Below are 21,276 nucleotides of genomic sequence, written 5' to 3' on the forward strand. Positions count from 1 at the left end.
TTTATCCCTTCGAAAAACGTATATATTGTGTATATATACTTGCAATACATCTTTTCTAAAAGTATTTCTTTGCCCCATGTCTAATATTGGAGAGAAGAATCTCATCTGGAACTGTTTGAAGTACTGCTTTAACAGCGTCCTGCTCTGCAGAGCTGATGTGGGCTTGTTGATTGCATGGTTGTATGGTTGTAAGGGCGCGGTGGGAGGGAGGAAAGAGGAGGGCTCAGTTGAAGCGACTCTGGCGGAGTGGCGGTGGAGAAGAGCGCTGCCAAGAATACTGTTGTAGTCCCCGTCGACGAGGAGTCGAGGCTGACCCATTAAAAAAAGATAATTTAATCTTAACCGGATACGGAGGTAATCATTACATAGAGAAAGTCGCAGTCGAGTGTATTTTATGCAGACAGATCTACGTTTGCCTGGACTTTGAACTACTTTTCCAGCTGAAAGTGAGCAGGGACTTCATGGATCACGGATGCGTTTACGTTAGCTCTCCTGTCTGGAGCTACGGGTTTGACGTCGGTGTTAGCTTAATCCATGGTCAAATTTAACGGTAAGACTTTAAGAGCTGTACTTTTTTTCTGTCTGTAGTAAATTATTTCATCAGCCACTTCTTTTTTACAACTTAGGCTTGCGAAAAGAACTCCACAGTAAATGCCGTTCTGACAGAGCCCGGTTAGGTTTTCCCTGCTAGCTTGCTTGCTAAGTTGAATATCATGACGATAGCCTGATAATTTTACTCAACGACTAACTTTAGCCCAACGAGCTACTCCTTAACGCTAACCTTCATAGCTGGTTGCGCGAATGCAATAAGTGATTTACAACGGCGTACTAGTTCTTTTTTGGAACCTTTAAGTTAACCGAAAAGTGCGCAAAGGTTATTTAGAAAAGCTCTTCGTTATTGAACCATTAACTCAGACTATAAGTTAACAATGCAAGGTTTTTCCGTAACAGACTTGTAAATAGTTTGTTTTGTCACGTAGCCTAGAAGTCTTGTCTGTTTTCCAGTAAATGTCTCTAGGTCTTGTTTATACGTGAGGCTTCATCCAATGTATTGATTCATTTGATGTCGAATCTAGATAACTAACTAAATGCCTTGACGTTCTGCGGAGCTCGAGGTGGTCTAATACTGGATGTATTTCACCAGCAATTTTTATTGACCTTGCATTACAACAAAATAGTCTTCTGGACAATTACCCTTGACTACTTTTATGCCTCATATTAGATATATTCCAGCCTGAAGTATAGCCTAAAATGAGTGAAATTGTTTATTTAGTATCTCCATAGGACAGTTTTAGGCTAAGTTTAGGTTTAGCCCTGCAATCTTTTCCTCTCGGCACCTCCTATTGTTTTTGTTAATCCGCTATTGTACTTTCTACTATAAGTGAAAAGTTATGTATTGCAAATAACAACAGTCAGTCAACACAAACAAGTACAAAAAGGCTGTTCCTTGTCTAGGAAGAATGGGGAGAAAAGGACATGATCACTGCTATTGGGAGTGACAGCTTTGCTTACGCCCTGTGTGCCTTACTGGGGGTGTGTGTGTGTGTATGTGTGTGTGGTTTTTGGGGGGGGTGCAACTCTTTGGGGTTATGTAACTTGGTTATGATTAGGGGGAAAAACACAGCATGCTCAAACAGTTCAGCTAACTTGAGGTGTACTCTTAAATAAAAGAAGCAGTTATTAATATGAATAAAAAAACGCACAAAAACCCAACAAGAGGACTCTAGAGATTCTTAGCAAGTATGTTGATGGTCAAAATATGAAACATGAACATGTTTTTCCTTTTGGAGGTGTAATTGTCTAAGTATGGTATGGTGCCAGTCCCTAAAAAAGGGGGGGAGGGGTATTTGAAACTGGAGGGAAAAATCCAAAACAAATTTTAGTTAACCCAACCTTTGCTTTGCCTTTTTTCCCCTGAATAAGAGTTCTGCTTTGCTTTTCTTGTGGTACACAAGGGTGCCTTATTTCATCTCCTTATGGCTGGCATCAGAGAATCGTAAAAAACTCTGCTGTGCTCAGGATGTTGCTGTACTTCCTCCAAGCACTGAGGTTGTCTTGTGTCTTGTGTTCTGACATCAACACCTGTTTTCTTTCAGGTTCTCGCCTGCTGGTCCAGACAACACCGCTTCAGCCATCCCAGTGCTGTGACCAAAGCTTCATCCAGTTGCTCAAGAGCAAGACCTGCAGATCAGATCAGGGAGTGCTGTAAAAACCCAAAAAGTGAATTGAAAGAGAAATAGATGTTCCCTGTTGCTGCCTTCAGTGTTCCTTGCCAGAGAGTGAGCTGTAGCTGGTTGTGCTGATTTGACAGTGATTGTTGGAGAGATCTTTCTGACCAGTGCTTTTCTAAATTGTTTCTCTCTCTCCCCACTACTGGAGTTAATAGGGTGAGGGAGAAAAGCATTGTTGGACACGTTTGTGCTGCTCTGCAAACCCCTACATGGGGGTTTAATAGGAGTTGGACTCTTGTGGGTCACCGTTAGAATTCAGTGCAGCAGAGGACCATGGGAAAGGAACAGGAGCTTCTGCAGGCGGTTAAGAATGGTGACTTGCTCTCCACGCAGAAACTACTCGCCAAGTTCAAGAGCAGCCGAAGCAGTGAGTATATTTCTTAGACTGCACAAGCCATTCTGGTGCAGGATTAATTTACATGCAGGGTCATAACACAATCACAATTAGTTCTTAGTGGTTAAACCATTCTGTGTTGATAGTGGAAGATGTTAACAGAGGGCTGGGTAAGTTGATTTAGGCCCCCATGGCTGGTTGGGGAATGTAACTTCTTAATCTTTTAGTAGCCACACACATTTGTGGACACTTAGGGCTGTTTTCACTGACATGGTTAATCCTAGTTTTGGGCTAAACTGCGATGTCAATGGTGTTTGAGTAAATTGCCTTTAATCTAGCGTTAGGCTAAATCCAGGTCAAGGGATAATTCACCCTTAATATATTAAACATTGAATCTACTTTTATGTATGCATTGCATTCATTTTATGTATTAATCCTAACAGCAATTCATTATGGCTTTGCTCTTGAACTGATATGATGTCATGTCTGTGGAGTAATGTGGTCAGTTTGGAAATTTGTCTGTTTTCCTCTTCACTATGGTTTTCTTAGAGGGTCTGACTATCATAATTTTAGATTAATCTTATTAAATATGCAAAATGTAGATCTTTCAGGAAGACCTTAGATGGCCTTAATAGGTGAGGGCTAAGGCAGTGAGGAGAATTCATTAGAAATACCCTTATAGTTTGTTTAGTCTGTGTACAGTTTATTAGGCAATTACAATCAGTGTCAGTGCCTGCTTCTTTAGGAATAAAATATAATTCCAAGTAGAAATTAAAATGGTCTGTTGGGAATGGTTGCTATGCAACAGTTGAGCTGACATAATTTGAGATCAGTGACTCATCTCCTTGTTGACTTGCTGAATCTTAAAATGAATGTTTTGGTAATTGAAGTAAGCCCTTTTGTAATTACTTGGTATTTGGCAATTACCTGGAAATTGCTGCTTTTTCTGCTTATTAAAGACAAATGTCTGTTGTTTATAGCTGCCTTGCCTCATGCTGAGCTACACTGTCTTTAATCTGCAGAAATTAAGTTAATTGTAAGTCATGTCCTACCTCTAGTAGTGTTTTATATACATGGCAGCAGAAATGGTAATGGTAAACTTTTTTTTTGGTGTAGTTTTGTAGTTCTCATTGTCAATTCTGTACTGTGCCTGTTTCTGTCTTCAGGCCTCTAACATACATGATGCAGACCAATACTGAGAAGTTCCAACAGGGAAAACACAAAAATTTGCAATGTATTGCACCCCAAGGACTAGGATAGAATCCGTTGCCTAAGTTTATTTAATTTGCAGGTTTTTCTCAAAGGTTAGTCTGCTTTTGTGACTCATCTTTACTGCTTAGTTAAAATGCAGCTTTCTAATTAACCCACACTATTTAACTTCCAGGAAATCCAAAGCCCCATTCATTCGTCCTTCCTACCAGGCTTTTCATTACCTCCCCCTTACAATTAGGCTTTACTACTTTTTATCTTTAGTCCTAGTACATGTTCTACAAGAGCAGCAGGGCTGTGTTTTGAACCACCTTGCCAGCACAAGATCTGATAACATCTACAGATTGTTCTGTGCTTCTTTATCATCACTATGATGACATACAGAGAGCCAGATGTACTCCATTACCAGTGCACTTTGTTTGAATGTATGAATGCTCCCTGTGATGTGGTCAGTAAGAGTGAGTTGTAGGTGAGGGTGACCAGTATGATTAAAGTGTTATCATTACTGTGATAAATGACATCATGGTATGCTTTTCTGAGAGTATTGTTAGTATCATCAGTACATTCAGAACACTAAACAACTACATGTGTCACCGAAGATAAAGCTGTCGAAATTGTAAACAACCAGTACATAAAAGCATGCCAAGACATGTAACACAGATAAATAAAAAGTCACAACTGATTAGTCAGATTTTATGACTTTATGACTTTTTATTGTTCTGCTTTTGGTCTGTATTGCATTTGTCCTTCAAATGGGTGGCACAGGAGTTTATTTTGAAGCAAACTGAGACGGAACTGCTCAGGGGGTCTTGGTCTGTTTATTTGGTGTGCACCACAGTTTGGATGGCAGCGTTCTCACTTGCTTTATTGAACTGCACTAACAGAACAGTTGTGCCAGTGTTCATTTTAATCTTACCAAATATGGTATTTGTTGTACCTTACATACATTAGATTCATGTAGAAACACAGCTGTGTGGATGTGCTGGTTGAATGCACTCAGTACAGCAGGCAGAAATCATGACTACATAAAGCCTTCTATGATACACTGTACATTATAGGACATTCTTAGACCAGGTCAGATTTCATACAAAACAGCTTCAGATATCTGGAAAAACACATGAGTAAAATCATGTCTCTACTCCCACATATTAGGTGAGACAGTAAATTTCATGTGACAGTCTCATTTTCATTCTTTATAAGTAATTACAGTTTTGTGGTCAAATTGAAAATAAATCTATGCTGCCACAACTTTTATCGAACTGCGTGTTTGTTATATTCTATTCACAAAAGACTTGGCTTAGTCCAGCATCTGCCTCAGTACCGAGGACTGTCTTACAAGAAGTACCAGACCAACTGTGTTGCTGTTATTTTTCTCACAGTTAACTGAAAAAGAGGACTCTGTTACTGGCACAGGTCTATACATTTTTTCATGTACATCCCTCTACTTTTAGCTGCTTATCATTACAGTCCTCTCATGTTCTGGCAAGAGGTACAACTCTTAACACCTGGAGTGACTTTAACATTCAAATTACCTTTTTACCTCTGTGATGACCCTTTTAGTGTGTGATAATTACAGAGGCGCTTTTGTTTTCAGAAGATGAAACTAGTATTCTAGTTCCAGTTTTCTTGGGTTAGCCACTGGGTTAGTTAAATGTCTGCTAATCCACTGCAGAAAAAGTACTGACATCTTGAGCTGAAAAACTATTAAAAATAGTTCAAACCTCAAAGTTTTGTTTAGTTCAAAATAGTACTGCTGCAATGGACTGGCGAACTGTCCAGGATGTATCCTGCCTTCTGCCCGATGACCGCTGGGATTGGCTCCGGCACCCCCCGCGACCCTGAGGGAGAAGCGGCTTAGAAAGTGTGTGTGTGTGTGTGTGTGTGTGTGTGTGTGTGTGTATAGATCAGGTTTTAAGTTCAAGAAGCGTTAAGAAGTTATAGCAAATTTGAACACTGGATTCAGTAACCACCTTTTATCTCTTAAGCTCATATTTTTTTATCTATACCATATTATAATAGCCCATGAAAAATTTATTTTTTTAATCAATTAGCTGTATATTTGTGCCAGTGCTCATGAATTGAAGCAAAAGTAAGTAAAAGTGCTTGTGTTAGCTAATAGGGTAATTTTTACCAGTTGTTCATGAGGCCTGATGTTATTAACCAGAAACAGTTTAAATAAATAAAATAAAAGACTAATATTCTAACTAATGTTGAAAATGCTACACAGTAAATTTTGTGATTAATGTCATTTTTGTAATGCCTTTGTATAATTTGGAGAGCTTTCCCAACATCTACCTTTTAAGAGACCCTCTGGCACCTTTAAGAGAATCGGTCATTGCAGTGTTTGTGCAAAGAACTATTGTGATATTTGAGTTTAGTACGTGAAGTGTCTTGATTTGTTTTCAAGGCCGACTGGAGGCCAGTGAGATAACCCAGTGCCACATCTGCTATTATAGGCTAAGGAGTTTATAAATAGTCAGAGACTTCTAGGAGTTATGGGGTCACAAAGTAAGCCTTACAATAACTCATCCATTGTTTATCAGACCAAGACCTATAGATGGGTTCTTTGTGGCAGTGGTGAGCAGGTGTTGTAATTTCTCTATAATGGATCATAAACTTTAACATACTGGTTCGCCAGCTGACTAGTCTACCCAGTGTGCATCTTGCCAACAGTCTCTGGAGCTTTGTTCAGATCCCTGAGAGGCCTGCTCGAGCATGGCCTGTCGGATTATCCCCGGCTCTTTGTAACAGCTTGTACCCTCCCTAATTCATCACCTTATGCATTTTGCATTAAGCTTGCATATTGTCACAGGACACAATACAACAAACAACGTGGCTTGTGTCTCTCAACTATGCTAACTCCACCCATTCACTTTGACATCTGCTATCTCAGGTCTATCTTCAATCTCACAGTCCCTTTGTTTATCCCTCCCACCGAAAAAAAAAGACCCAGATGGTGCCTAGACAGATTAAGAGGAATCAGGGAAAAGGGAGCAAAAGTGTTCTAATGGTAGCTTTAAAGATAAGTGTTTATCGTTTATTGTACAGTCTCTTTGATATTGCCATGTTCATATCCTCCACTGCTGAGGAGCTTAATACTGCATCATGAAATAGTATTTGTTTTGTGTTTCTTCCTTGCTACAATACAAACAACAGATGGAAGTGCAATACAGGCTTGGATTGTATGGGAATTCATTTTAAAAAGGTTAGCCATGGTGTAGTGTTGCTTATATCCATGGTAAGCCTTTGTAACTCCAGCTTTATTACAGTTTCCAGACATGGGACTCCTGTTGGTTTTTTTTATTACTGTTAAAGGCCAGGATTACAAAGAACATAAAGTGTCAGAGTTGTGATGAGAATAAATACATTTGTAATGGCAGAGATTATATCTTTAATAGTAAAGTCAGACTTCCTCATAGCCTAGAAGTTAAGCTGCTTCCTTCTGCTCTGCATCTGCATCAAAGCATTTGCTTACGGTACATCCTACAAATTAGTTTAAGCAGAAGAATTTGAATTAGTGCTTTGCACACTTCAGATATTTCACAGCTTGTTGCCTTAGTGGACAAATAATGCTTTGGGAATTGGGCTTAACATCCCACACAAATGTGCGCACATACACACCACCCCCTGAAAAACCGAGTGTTTTTTTTTTGTTTTTTTTTTACTCCAACATGGGATGTCACCATATGTCTTTTTTCATTAAAGCATGTCACAGGGTGTTATAAATGAGCTGCGCTAGCCTATCATCCCATCAGTGTCCCATTTATTAGTCCTTTGTAAAGCTGTCTGCCTACAAAGCGCCTGTAAAGATCCCACTGATTGGGGGTTGTAGTGGGACATCTGCTACAGGCCACAGAACAGCCCACCTGATTTCATATAGCTTTGGTTAGCATTATGAATTAGGCATGAATGCTCTGTTAAAACACACCGAATCTACATCTACGCTGAAAACTGTGCCATCCATATCTTGAAATCTCAAAATACTGCTGGAGCTAGACAGCTTTTTCATGCATTGTGGGGTTGATGTCAGGTAGTCTATGACCATGTATACAAAGTAAATGAATGGTTAAAACGTCAGGTGACATTATGCTATTTGACAGCTATTGCTTTCTGTCCTATCTTAGGAATGTTAGCATTTTTACTGAACTTCAAGATTCTGTCGAGCATCGGATGTTGTAGGATTAGCATCCAGTGATTTTAATACAACAGAGAAACAAGCAACTTGTCTTTATTTTCCATAGTGCCGAAAGCATTGCAGAGGGAGTGTTTCATTATTGAAACTAGTTTCATTTTATGTGTGGTCTCACTAAGTGAGCGTAAGTGTACATTGAAGTCATATTGGTAGTGGTTTCTTCTTTTGTGATGTTAAAGCACCAAATAAAAAAAAAACAGTGCTGCATCTTCTTTCATTAGTTTGTGCACAAAGGTTTATAAGACTCTGGTCACAGCTGAGCAATAAGGGAGGTTAATAAGATTTCTCTTACTGTGAGCGTGTGTACATTGACGGGAAAGTGTTAAAGCCTTGTAGGGAGTATGGGGAAATTCTGTCTTTTGTAGAGCATCCACTAGTGTTTACTTGTCAACTTTCCTGTTAGAGTGCTAAATATTTGATTGACTTAACTAAAAAGGCAGGTTTCTGCATGAGATCAGTTCCACAAGTGTAGTGAATAACAAAAAGTAAAGAAACATCAGTTCAGTTATTTGGTTTTATATCAGTCACTTGAGAAAAGTAGAATCAAAATTTATAAGTACTGATATGAGAGTGGGTTTTGGTTAATGATAAATGATTGCTATGAGCAGCTCCTTGTTTTTCCTAATAGCATTTCAAAAATGTTAACTGTTCTAACTCAGCCATGTGTTCTAACTGTGCTGTAAGCATGGCTCTTACACATGGCTCTTACCTTTTTCCTCCTGTCAGAATTATGAATATTTGACCATTTTGAAGGATTAGCCAGGCGTCTTTGGAAAACCATTCAGAGATTTATTGAATGAACTACGCTGTCCCAAAACTGCAGTGGTAAATACTGCCTTATTTTGCTCTCAGTGAATTTTAAGTAAAGTGGATGAACTCTGTTTGAACTTTGTAATTTCTACCTCCATATCTTTTTTGTTGCAGTCTTTCTTCAGATTGACAGGTGATGCTAGGTTTGCTGCTGTATCTTACAATTCTCATTCATTGGAAAGATATAAGGGATTCCTGATCACAATGAATTTTAAAAGGCACAGAAGGTGTTGTACTTGTATGTGAGTTGGCTAACAACCTAAATCACACATTCTGTCTTATGTTTTGTTCTTGCTTAGCATGTTTTGTTTTGTGGATGGCAGATAAGATTCCTGCTACCATCTCAGTGGACAACCAGACTCCAGCCTTTAGCTTGCAACTGAATGATAAGATTTCAAATTGGTGGCAATTTTTGACTTTTGAATGAGCATTTAGTGTTTGTGTGACCGATGACTAAAGCCCTGATTGTGATAGCAGAAGAACAAAATGTGCTTCATACAACAGGTTCAAGATTCAAGAGTTTTATTGTAATATGCACAGCAGTACTGGCAGTTACACTGTACACTGAAATTCTTACTTTGCTGTTCCTACATTTATCAAATATAAAGATAATAATAAAAAAGAAAATATAAAAAAAGCTCTAAAAACGGGATGGGGGAAGAGTAGTAAGTGAGGTATTCACCAGCCTGATGGCCTGTGAATAGAAGCTGCTGGTCAGTCTTGTAGTCCTGGACTTCACACTCCTGTAACGTCTGCCTGAAGGTAGGAGTGTGAAGAGTCTGTGCTGGGGGTGTGTACTGTCCCTGATGATGTTGTGTGCCCTCCTGATGACGTAGCGTGATAAATGTCCTGTAGTGAGGGGAAGGCTGCTCCTGAGATGGACTGTGCCATTTTGATAACACGCTGGAGAGCCTTCCTGTCTTGAGCAGTGCAGTTTCCATACCAGACCATGATGGAGCTGGAAAGAACACTCTCGATCGTACTCCTGTAGAAGGTGCTGAGATTTTTGGCTGGCATGCCAAACTTCCTCAGTCTTCTCAGAAAGTACAGTCACTGCTGGGACTTCCTGATGACGAGGTGTGTGTTGTGAGACCAGGTGAGATCCTCACTGATGTGGATGGTGAGGAATTGAAGGTTTTCACCCTCTCCACCTCAGTCTCACCAATGTACAGGGGTGTGTGCAGCTCCCACTTCCTCCTTCCTAGGTTGTAGCCTATGTGCTCAGTTAGCATCCAGCTTGTCTATTCAGTCTTTTTTTCTGTATTTAGTCAGTTTTTTTGCTGTTGCTGGCAGTGGAAAGTTACTATTTAAAAGCACACAGCATTCACTAAGACCCTGGAGCAGAACCCTACCGCCACTCCCACTGTGGACCAATTAATGAATAAACCCTGCTGCACATGGCCAGGGCACTCCATGACTTAGGAGAGGGTCCCAGATTTGCTGTAGGGCTCAAATTTTTAGAAATTTTTGACCCCAGTATTTTAAGGAGTATAGTTCAGATAACAAATTTTATCAGGTGATTTGATCTAGTAGGGTCAAAATTAAATACACTCTTAGTAAAACAGTGCTAAAGTGTCTGTGTTGTTTGTTAGTTGTGAACTGTGAATCCTTAAATATGCAGAAATTTGCAGATCTGAACTGTTCCAAGGACTTAGCAGCTTTTTTGCTTTTTTAGCACTTATTTTTGATTATTTTTCATTAGTTCTCCTCACATACAGCTTTTTGTGTTAGAACATGTCATACTAATGCTAAAGGCTAGGTTTTGATGCATTTTATACCTTTTTATTTTTTCAACCATAATTGTGTTTTGGATACCACTTCAGCTTTTAATGCTGTAGTACAAGTGAGCAGCTGGTAACCGTTTCTATATATGTAAGCATTAAACCTACAAAAACAAGCAATTCAGGTATTTCAGGTGTGATTTTAATTCATTTGTTAACAATTTAAACAACATGGATTGGTTCAGTGAGAAGTGCAATGACAAAATTTGATTAGCTTAAATGCTGTACCTTAGCTGTTACTTATGAAAATGCCATGTGTTTATTTCCACAAGAACTGTATCATTCCACTGAGCACGGGTTGTTTTGTAATGACTCTTTACAAAATGACACTTTACGTGGCACCTGCAGCCTGTTTGGTCAGACTGCAGAAGACTGTGACAAAAGGACTGCATCACATTCTGAACCTGTCATTGCCCCTGAGATTGCAGAATAACTAAACAAACTACTCTGTGTTAACCCCAATAGCATCATAGCTATAATAGTCGCCTCCAGTTCATTCCGTTGACTAAATCACAGCCATGTTGCTCTTAAGGAAAAGAATATGAGTGGGTGTGTGTTAACTTGTTGGCTATGACTCGGCAAGTACAGTAGGTCACAATAGCCATAACTTGCCATATAAAGTGTTCAGCAGAATGATACAATTATTATGTGGAAAAATACCTAGAACACTCCTCAACCAGTCCGTTTGCAACTGTTCTGTAATTTGCAAAGCAAGCAACTGTATCAATTAGTCCTACTTTTCAGATAAGGCATTCCAAAGCAGTACTGAGTGGCACAAGGAAAGGGAAAGATGGGTGAACTAGGCCTCAGAATGCAGAACAATGTGACTTATGAGTCACAGCTGCATTGGACTTCTTGTTTCACAGCTATTTTTCTGGAGTCCTTCCCAGTCTGAGTGTGCCAGCCATTGTGCTAAATGCGACATAATATTGTGTACTTGAATGAAGAGAGGTTGTTCGGAGGGTTAGAAGGAATGATGTCAGCATATCAGAATGCATTCCCTATGGCATTAGCTCTGTCAGTTAATGTAATCTGAACGCATGCAGAAGGTGCTGCGTGTATGTGAGACTGAGTTTGTCAACTTACTGAATGTTAGTTAGAGACTACACTAAAAAATACTTAAAAATCAAGGCACACCTGAGAGCAAAAGTTATTTGCTTTTGATATGGAGATGAAGGGATGAGACCCTGGCTGGTGACAGAAGAATAGAGAAAGATGGGACAAGAAATGGAAGAGAAACCGGACGGGTCTCTGTCTGCCTGCTGTTAAACTTTCACCTTATATTCCTTATGTTGAGCGAATGGTTTAGTGTGCTGTACACATAAGGGCCTCAGATGGATATGGTCAGTCACGTGCATGGAGTGTGTACTCACTCAGGACAAGTTCGCAGAGGAGGGGGCTATATCTCTTCTAAACAGCTGAAAGATTTGGATGGGAGGAAAATGTTGTTACGAACATAGGATGGGGTGTGAGTTTCCTTTCATCCTGGGAACAGGGAAATGTTTGTGTGTCCTCAGATTGAAATCAGAATGGACCTTTTTTTTTTCTTCTTTTTTTTAAACCTTGTTAGCTTCTGGTCATATTGATTTGTTTTTGCAAATTCTGCCTATTTTGAAGGTTCTTCAGTCACTATGCATTTTTTCCTTCAGTAACACAAGCAAACTGGATTTTACTCTGTGTAGATCAGCCAACATGTCAACATTTTTGTTGTGTTTTATGTTGAATTTTTTTTTTGTGTGTGTTCACATGCTGTTTGTTATTGTTTAAAATGAAGAAAGCTCCAGTTGTCTTTTTCATATTGGCATTGTGGTCTTTGTGGAGAGTTGTTTTGCAAATTGTTTTCACAGCAGGAGGTTCTCTACCTTTTTCATCCCTCATTGCTTGCTAACAGCTCAACACAGTCACAACATTTCACAGGTCTTGGAGGAAGTCTGTGCTAGCTTTCACCCTCCTAGCGTTGGTAGTATCGTGTGTCTGAGGGAATCCTATCTAGGGGCTGGAATTGGAGACAACTAAATTAGGGAGAAAATCAGGGAAAAATCTTCCCAAAAAATCACCCCAAAATCTGATAGTTTTAACATTTCAGGCTACATTGAATTGATAAAAATGTAGAAGTCTGAAATTATAATTTACTAGCAAAGCTGATCTAAAGCAATAGAGATGCCTTCTTGCACTGTGCTTTCATTCTGATGCATTACATCATAGTTTATTAAGAATGCTTTTTATATAGACACACCACAGCACTTTGTAGAGAGAAACATGGTGCATTTCACACTTCTGAAGAAACACGTTTCATCTCTTTAAACATGTAAGTTTTTGTGTAATATGATCATGCAGAACTATTAGCTGTATATGTGTCATTCCATTAATAAAAACACAAAAGCAGGAATTTGAAATGCATGTTTTGGAATAATATTTAGTTCAGAATGACTCTCTAACAGTGTTTTCACATGTAATTCTTTTTAAATTAACCGAGTTCTATTAAAGTGAAACTGAAACCCAACTGCAAATGAGCTCAGGTCTTTTTGTGTTCAGTGTCAGTGAACTATAACGAGGACTCTGTTTTTCCTGGTCCTTTGAGATCTTAGGTCAGAACTCCATTAGAACTCGGACCAACTTCACACCACTTACGCAGCGTTATGTGATAAATCTAACCTTTTAAGTGGTAAGGTGGCATTCTTTTATTGTCAGAAGGCCTGTAGATGTTTCTGGGTAAGCTTAAAAGTAAATGTAAACCTGTAGTGAACTCCCTTCTTTAGCCTTACAAAGAACAAATCATGCAACCTTGGTAAGAAACCATGCTAGTACTTTCCTGTATCAACCACACACTGGACCGCATTTCAGTTTAACCTTTTTGATTGGCTGGTCATTATGATTTGTTTTTTCCCCTCTTGTCATCATTTAATGTCACATAAATTGGAGTGACATGTTGAAATGAAGGGCTCTATTGGCGCAGTGTGAAATGGGCTCTGTCAGCGGCTTCCAGCTGGTTCAATATTGCGTTGTCATCCTCTTTTCATGACAAACCACAGCCAAACTCGTATGAATCGTACGACTTGTATGAATGTATTTTTGGAAACGTATGCATTTGATCTTCGTTTATCCATAAGTAGTGGATCACTTTTGAGTAGATGATGGCAGTGTAGCTTCTCAAAAAAAAAACAAAAAAACAAAAACATTTTTGTGGACTTTGAGTCCACAAGAATGCAAGAGAACATCTTATTGAGCACATAGTTTCTGTGAATATTAGATTCTGTCAGTGTTCTTTTTCCATAGCTTAAAGCAGAAACTGAAAGCTGTATGCACGTTGCAAAGTCTGCTTTTTTCTTTACATAGTTCTAGGCGTCATGCTATACAGTGCTTTGTTTTGCGAATTGCTCATCCTGATGCAATTTGGTAAGACCAGTTCCTGGAAATATTTTGTCTGCTGAAAGTGAAAGACCTCAGTAAGTGTTGCACAAAACTGCATCAGTACCAAAGGTGTTTGTAGAAGTAGATATGGATCATACAGGCTTAAATAGAACTGTTTCTAAATCCTGGTTCTGGATTATCATGGTCTTGCAAATTTTAGTGTTCAATATTTATTTACTAAACACCGGTGGAGTTTGACACTCACAGATATAAGCGTGAGAAAATGAAACACACATATGAGACAAATGATTTCAGAAATAGAAATTGTGGTATGAAACATTCAGGCCTGTGTTTTTTTGTTTTTTTTTTGTTTTGTTTTTTTGAGAAGCTGCTGTGTGCTTGGATTGGATTGGATTCAATTTATTGTCATTGCTTAAGCCGAAGTACAAGCAACGAAATGCATAGTACAAAACCGCAAGTTTATATGTATATTGTTCAGCCCCATTTTGAAATATTTTGCATTATAAAACTATTTTGCATTTACTTCAGTTGTTAAATGTTTCTTTCTACTAATTGTTATAATTAATATTATTTATAAACTTAAGCATCTGGAATGGTTTTCTGTATCGAGCTTGATATGTTTTTATTAGTGACAAGGAGCACATCTTTTGCCAAAATAAATTTAAAAACTGGAACTAGGGCTGTGACAATAACTACACTACTGCAATACTGCGGTCAAATGCAGCCTGCTGTGGGGTTGAGCTTATTACCATCATCTTTTTTGGCTGGTGAAAATTACAAGTGTGCATGTGATGTGTGATGATGGCATATCAAATCAAATCAAATTTATTTATATAGCGCTTTTTACAACTGATGTTGTCACAAAGCAGCTTTACAAAAATGGGAATCACAGCACAGAGAATCAGACAAAACACTGAACATAATATACAGAATATACAGAACCCCCGTGAGCGCTGAGGCAAGGAAAAACTCCCTCAGAGCTGGAGGAGGAAGAAACCTCGGGAGGACCAAGACTCACATCTAAAGGGGGGACCATCCTACCACTGGTCAGACAACTTATAAGTTAAACATTGAAAAGTCAATTTTACATCCACGCAGTTCTAATATATTCAGGTGTGTATAATCAACAGTGGAAACAATTAGAGTTCATATAGATTTGGATGTGATCTGTAGTGGAGAAGCTGCGTTCCAGAAACTTCCATCAGTCTGGTCAATCAGGGGGACAGGGGGACTTGAGGGTGGGACATCCATCAGTATTGGGCCGGACCGGTGGACAGTCAGTAACTCGGAGGAAGGAAAGATTTAGGAATTAGTTTAGACTGGATTTATGAAGAACAGAAAATGTAAAAAATTATCAGAGTGTGACTAATGACTCCGGCAGGTCTGAATATGACAGCCTAACTAAAGGGAGAGAGCCAGAAGGTAACATAGACACGGAGGCTCCCTGAGACACTGGCATTCACCCACTCCACCGTCCACAAACCTGAGTGACTGCATGTAGTGAGTGACAGCAGCACCAGCATCTCAGTTTACCCACAATTCACTATGTCCATGAACCCCTGGATCTGCAGCCTTATCTAAAGGGAATTAACATTAACTACCAAAAGCTAAACTAAACAAGTAAGTTTTTAGTCTAGACTTAAAGATTGAGACTGTGTCTGAGTCCCGAACATTATCGGGGAGATTATTCCAGAGTTGGGGCGCTTTATAAGAGAAAGCTCTTCCTCCTGCAGAGCTTCTCTGAATTTTGGGAACTACTAGGAAGCCAGCACCCTGTGATCTAAGTAATCGTGGTGGTTCATAATAGGAGATAAGGTCTCTCAGATACTCAGGAGCGAGCCCATGTAGGGCTTTATACGTTAACAGGAGAATTTTATAGTCTATGCGGAATTTGACTGGAAGCCAGTGAAGAGCTGATAGGACTGGACTAATATGGTCAAATTTTCTAGTTTTAGTAAGGACCCTGGCTGCAGCATTTTGAACTAGCTGAAGTTTATTTAAGTTACTGCTAGAACATCCTGACAGTAGCGCATTACAGTAGTCTAGCCTTGACGTAATGAAGGCATGTACTAATTTTTCTGCGTCATGTAAGGATAAAGCATTTCTTAGCTTGGTGATGTTACGGAGATGTAGAAAAGCTGTTTTAGTAACATTAGATATGTGTTTATCAAATGCTAGATCTGAATCTATGATAACGCCAAGATTTTTAGCTGTTGAACCAGGTGTGACTGAGAAGTCGGCCAGATTCAACATTAGGTGTGATAATTTATTTCTAGCAGCTTTAGGGCCTAATAGAAGAACTTCTATTTTATCACTATTTAATAGAAGAAAGTTGTGTGACATCCATGATTTCACATCTTTTACGCAATCCTCCATTTTCTTTATTCTCTGTTTGTCATCAGGTTTGGCTGATATGAAGAGCTGCGTGTCGTCTGCATAACAATGAAAATTAACTATGTTTTCTAATAACTTTGCCCAGGGGGAGCATGTATAACGTAAATAATAACGGTCCTAAGATAGAGCCTTGTGGAACTCCATATCTAACCTTTGTATAATTGGAGGGTATATTATTTACCCTCACAAACTGAAAACGATCGGTCAAGTATGATTTGAACCACGATAAGGCAGTTCCAGTTATACCGACCATTTTCTCTAATCTTTCTAGGAGGATATTATGATCTATTGTATCAAAAGCTGCGCTCAGATCAAGAAGTACCAGTAAAGAAACGCAGCCTTGGTCAGCGGCAAGAAGCAGATCATTTGTTATCTTAACTAGAGCTGTCTCAGTGCTATGATGAGGCCTAAATCCAGATTGGAATTTTTCATAGATCTGGTTTCTTTGCAGATAAGAGCCAAGTTGTTGGGCCACGGCCTTTTCTAAAATCTTAGAAATAAATGGTAAATTTGAAATAGGTCTATAGTTAGATAGTACACTAGGATCAAGATTTGGTTTCTTGAACAAAGGTTTAATTACTGCTAGTTTAAAGGCTTTGGGAACATACCCCAGGTTTAATGATGAGTTTACTATTGTTAATAGTGGTTTAATTATGTCTGGTAATACCTGTTTTAATAGTTTTGTGGGAACTGCATCAAGTGTACAGGTTGTGCAGTTTGATGAGGAGATAATTTTCTCCAGTTCTAAATGATGTAGTGGGTTAAAAACTTCCAACCTGACTTCGGTAGCTGGATTTTGTTCTATATCAGCCACACCAGATGACAGACAAGATGTGCTATTTATCTGTTGAATTTTGTCCCGAATATTTTCGATTTTATTATCAAAATAGTCCATAAAAGCATTGCTAGTGTGGATTGCTGGAATCTGAGGATCAGTACCTGCCTGATTTTTAGTCAGTTTAGAAATAACACTAAAGAGAACTCTAGGGTTGTTTTTATTAATCTCGATCTGAGAGGCCAGATACTCTGAGCGGGCTTTATTAATTTCTCTTCTATATTCAACAATACTGTCTTTCCAAGCAGAGTGGAATACTTCCAGTTTGGTTGATCGCCATTTTCGCTCAAAATTTCGTACTAATTGCTTTAAAGTACGAGTTTGGTCGTTATACCACAGCGCAAGTTTTTTCTGTCTCTCTTTTTTGTGTTTAAGTGGTGCTACACCATCTAAAGTAGACCGGAAGGTATTTTCTAAACAATCAGTTAGTTTGTCTAGTTCTGCTGGGTTACCTGGAGAGTACACTATGGTTGATAAATCAGGAAGGTTATCAGTAAATTGTTGAGCGGTAAAGGGCGTTATTGAACGTTTCATAGAGTAGCTGGGGGATGTACGTATATTATGACTAAGATGAAGTTTAAAAGAAATAAGATAATGATCTGAGATTACTGAGGTTTGAGAAAGAATATCTAGGTTATCTATGCTAACACCCAGGGTCAAAACCAGATCCAGAGTATGATTACAGTAATGCGTAGGTCCTGTTACATTTTGAGCAATACCAACTGAGTCTAGAATTGATGCAAAAGCCTTTTTTAATGAGTCATCAACTTTTTCAAAATGAATGTTGAAGTCTCCTACTATAATTACTTTATCACTACAAACTGCTAAATCTGCAGCGAAATCACTAAATTCTTTTAAAAATTCTACATAGGGTCCTGGTGGTCTGTAAATATTAATTAAAGAAAATGCATTCTGTTTTGTAATTGGATTAATTATATTGATGTAAAGAAGCTCAAAAGAAGTGAAATTATCATAGTGTTTCTGATTGACAGCTAGGGAATTTCTAAAAATTATGCAGACCCCGCCTCCTCTACCGGACGATCTGGGGTTGTGTATATAATTATAGCCTGCAGGGGTGGCTTCGTTTAATGCTAAATATTCATCGGGTCTAATCCAGGTTTCAGTGAGGCACAACACATCAAATTTCTGATCAGTTATGATTTCATTCACTATTACTGCTTTTGAATTTAGAGATCTTATGTTAAGTAAACCAATCTTTAGTTTTGAAGTGCTAGTGCTACAGTCTGGATATGATTGTTTAATATACGTTAGGTTATTTAGATTTACTGTTTGAGTTTTTTGACATTTATGTTTGACTCGGGGGACAGACACAGTCTGAATACATTGGTATCTAGGTAACGTCTCTTTGCAGCTCACAGACGGTCGGTTAAGCCTCTCTGTCTGCGGCCTGGTCCCGGCTCCGGTTTGTCAGCAGCTTCTAAGGCTACTGCTACTCTGCCGACTAACTAAGAGACTATGTGCTATGCTGCACGAAAGTAAGGCAGCACCATCCCGCGTGGGGTGGACACCATCCCTACCTAAAAGACCAGGCTTGCCCTCAAACATTAGCCAGTTGTCTATAAAGCCCACATGATTGTCCGTACACCACTTGGACATCCAGCGGTTCAGCGAAGAAAGCCTGCTGTAAGCTTCATCGCCACGCCTCATTGGGATGGGGCCAGAACAGATTACCTCTTCGGACAGCGTCTGGGCCTGTTTAACCACCTCTTTAATATTAGCCTTAGTTACTTCAGACTGCCGCAGACGAATATCATTGGCCCCTACATGAATAACTACCCTCGAATATCTCCTATTTGCTAACAGCCTAAGGTTGCCACTAATGTCCGGTGCTCTGGCTCCCGGTAAGCAGATAACTCTAGCCGCTGGTGCCCCTAAAGGAGTAGCTAATTTCACGTGCCGGACGATAGAATCTCCTATCACCAGAGTACCTTTAACAGGCTCCTCAGCGGGTGCTTCACTGAGCGGGGCAAACCTGTTTGACACGTGAACTGGGGGAGCATGGTGTACAGGTGGGCTGGCTGTGGCCTTTGCAGTAGCATTAGCCTTAGCCTTTCGACTATGCCGCCGAGACGTTACCCATTCGCCCTGCTGTGGGGGCTCTAAGGCCGGAGTCGAGGGGGTACTAGCTCTCCCTGGTGTACCCGGGGCTGCTAACAGTGACCCTTGCTGTCTATCCCTTATTAAACCCCGGATACGCAGCTCTAACTTGTCCACCTTCTCTACCAGGCAGTTAACTAGCTTGCACTTTGAACAAACACCACTATCATTATGACTATCGGTGGAGTATAAACACAGTGATCATTGTTAAGTATCCTCATTGACTGTCTGTCCTATGTTCAAGGGGTTCTGGAGAGACAGGACAGAGACTGTCCATGAAATATAAGATATTTATTTATATGAAATATAAGAGATTTATTTATTTATAATGAAAGTTGGGAGTCCTTTGTGAGAGGAGCGAAGTACCAATGTGACACTTTTTACTGCAGGGATACATTGCTTTTTCACGGTAATAGGACAAAATCCATACCATCACAGTCCTATGTGAGACTGCATAAATAAGCTAGTTAGGTTAAATATAGGGCGCTTTCACGCTTGGGCCGTTTCAGTGTCTTAAGTGGACTGATCACTGAGTCACTGTTTTCTATGCATGTGTGAATATGGCAAATGAACTTGGACCTCTCTAAATGGCCCAAACTGAGACCACCTCTCGAGACCTGGAGGCTCACTGTACACAAACAGCCACAGTCTTCAAGCACTGCAGCGGGTAAAAACAGGCCATCAAAAATATTTTAGAAGGTAGGTTCTGCTCAGGATAAAGCCTGTCCATGAACTATGACCAGACAGCAGCCCTGGCACGTTAAAGTGATGAGATGCAAGTGCCGCATGATTAAACAGTGTTAAAGGCTCATGCTGGGCACACTTCACATCGATTTAAGCTGCTATCACACGCTGAACGAAAGAAAATTCACCGCTGCTCTTTCAAATACACTTTCATTGCAGACTTGGATTTTCACCAGGTGGAGCTCCCCACTTTGTGAGTACTGCACACAGCGGTGTGAAAGGGGTCTGAGTTCTAATGGAGTTGTGGTCTGAGCAAGAAGTGGTCTGAAGAAGAACGGAGTCCTCTTTATAGTTCACTTGCATTATGAACACAAAAAGAACTGAGGTCATTTGTAGTCGGTTCCCTTTCAGGTTGACTTTAACGTAACTCAGTTTGTTTTTTTTAAAAAGAACTACATGTATAAATGCCCAGAGTTAGTAATAGTACAGTACTCAGTATTGGCTGATCTTGAACGAGCAGGTATTACTTTTGGAAGGAAAAAAGTGTTATTTTTGGTCATCACATTTGAGTAAATGTGGTTTATCATAACATATGCTGACTAATTATGGAGCCACAAGACTTATATAATAGAAATCCAAGTCACCTGAAAAAAATGTACGTAATATATATACTTCTTGTACAATTTTTAGCTTCGTAGCTCCATTGCACAACTAAAGAAGCAACATTAATACACCAAACATGTCTTGGCTGATCGACTGTGTTTCAAGTAAGAATTTTCCAAGTTAGATTTGACAGTAAACTGTTCCTTTAAGCTGCTAAAGAGTAAATGAACTGTGTTCAGTTGTTGGCCTAAGTTGGCTTGCATTTTTCTGCACCCTTTAGCTACTGTATCAGTGACGTGGTCATAGTATTGCAGTCATGCTGATGCACTTACCCTTCTGAATTATCTTGGGTGGTTGGATGGCTTTATGTGATTAAACCTCTGTGAGCTGCTGGAGAGAGAGACACTAGGGTAAAGAAGTTAATTAAGAAAATCAGCATTAGAAGACTGTGATTGACCTCTAAATCATTGTTGCTGCTGCAAATACATGTGTTTCAGATTAAGCCTAAAAGCTAAATATTCCTCTCTTCTCAATTTTCACATCAGAAGCCATCACGTATTGCAGATGTGATGTAAGCCATCACATTGCATCTTACCCTTTTTATAAAATATAACCTTGGGATTGTCAACTTGAAATTGGCAGGTAATTTTACTTATCTCAAAAATACTGTAGAAAACAAGCAAACTAAAAATGATTAAGTCAGTGTCATTGGA

At 39.4% G+C, this 21,276-nt stretch overlaps 1 protein-coding gene across 4 annotated transcripts in view; it reads left to right on the forward strand.

Annotated features, from left to right (window-relative positions):
- The first annotated feature begins 232 nt into the window (after positions 1 to 232).
- LOC108431926 (caskin-2) overlaps positions 233 to 21,276 on the forward strand; it is a 70,579-nt gene continuing 49,535 nt past the window's right edge. For 3 of the 4 annotated variants that reach the window (XM_017705415.2, XM_017705416.2, XM_017705417.2), the window contains exons 1-2: positions 233 to 550; positions 2,097 to 2,598. In XM_017705415.2, coding sequence (XP_017560904.1) covers positions 2,505 to 2,598 — 94 coding nt within the window. In that variant the 5' untranslated portion in view covers positions 233 to 550; positions 2,097 to 2,504. The remainder of the gene's footprint in view (positions 551 to 2,096; positions 2,599 to 21,276) is intronic. The other variant, XM_017705418.2, reaches the window with a different exon arrangement.

This window comes from Pygocentrus nattereri, chromosome 14, assembly GCF_015220715.1.
Source record: "Pygocentrus nattereri isolate fPygNat1 chromosome 14, fPygNat1.pri, whole genome shotgun sequence".
Lineage (NCBI taxonomy): Eukaryota > Metazoa > Chordata > Actinopteri > Characiformes > Serrasalmidae > Pygocentrus > Pygocentrus nattereri.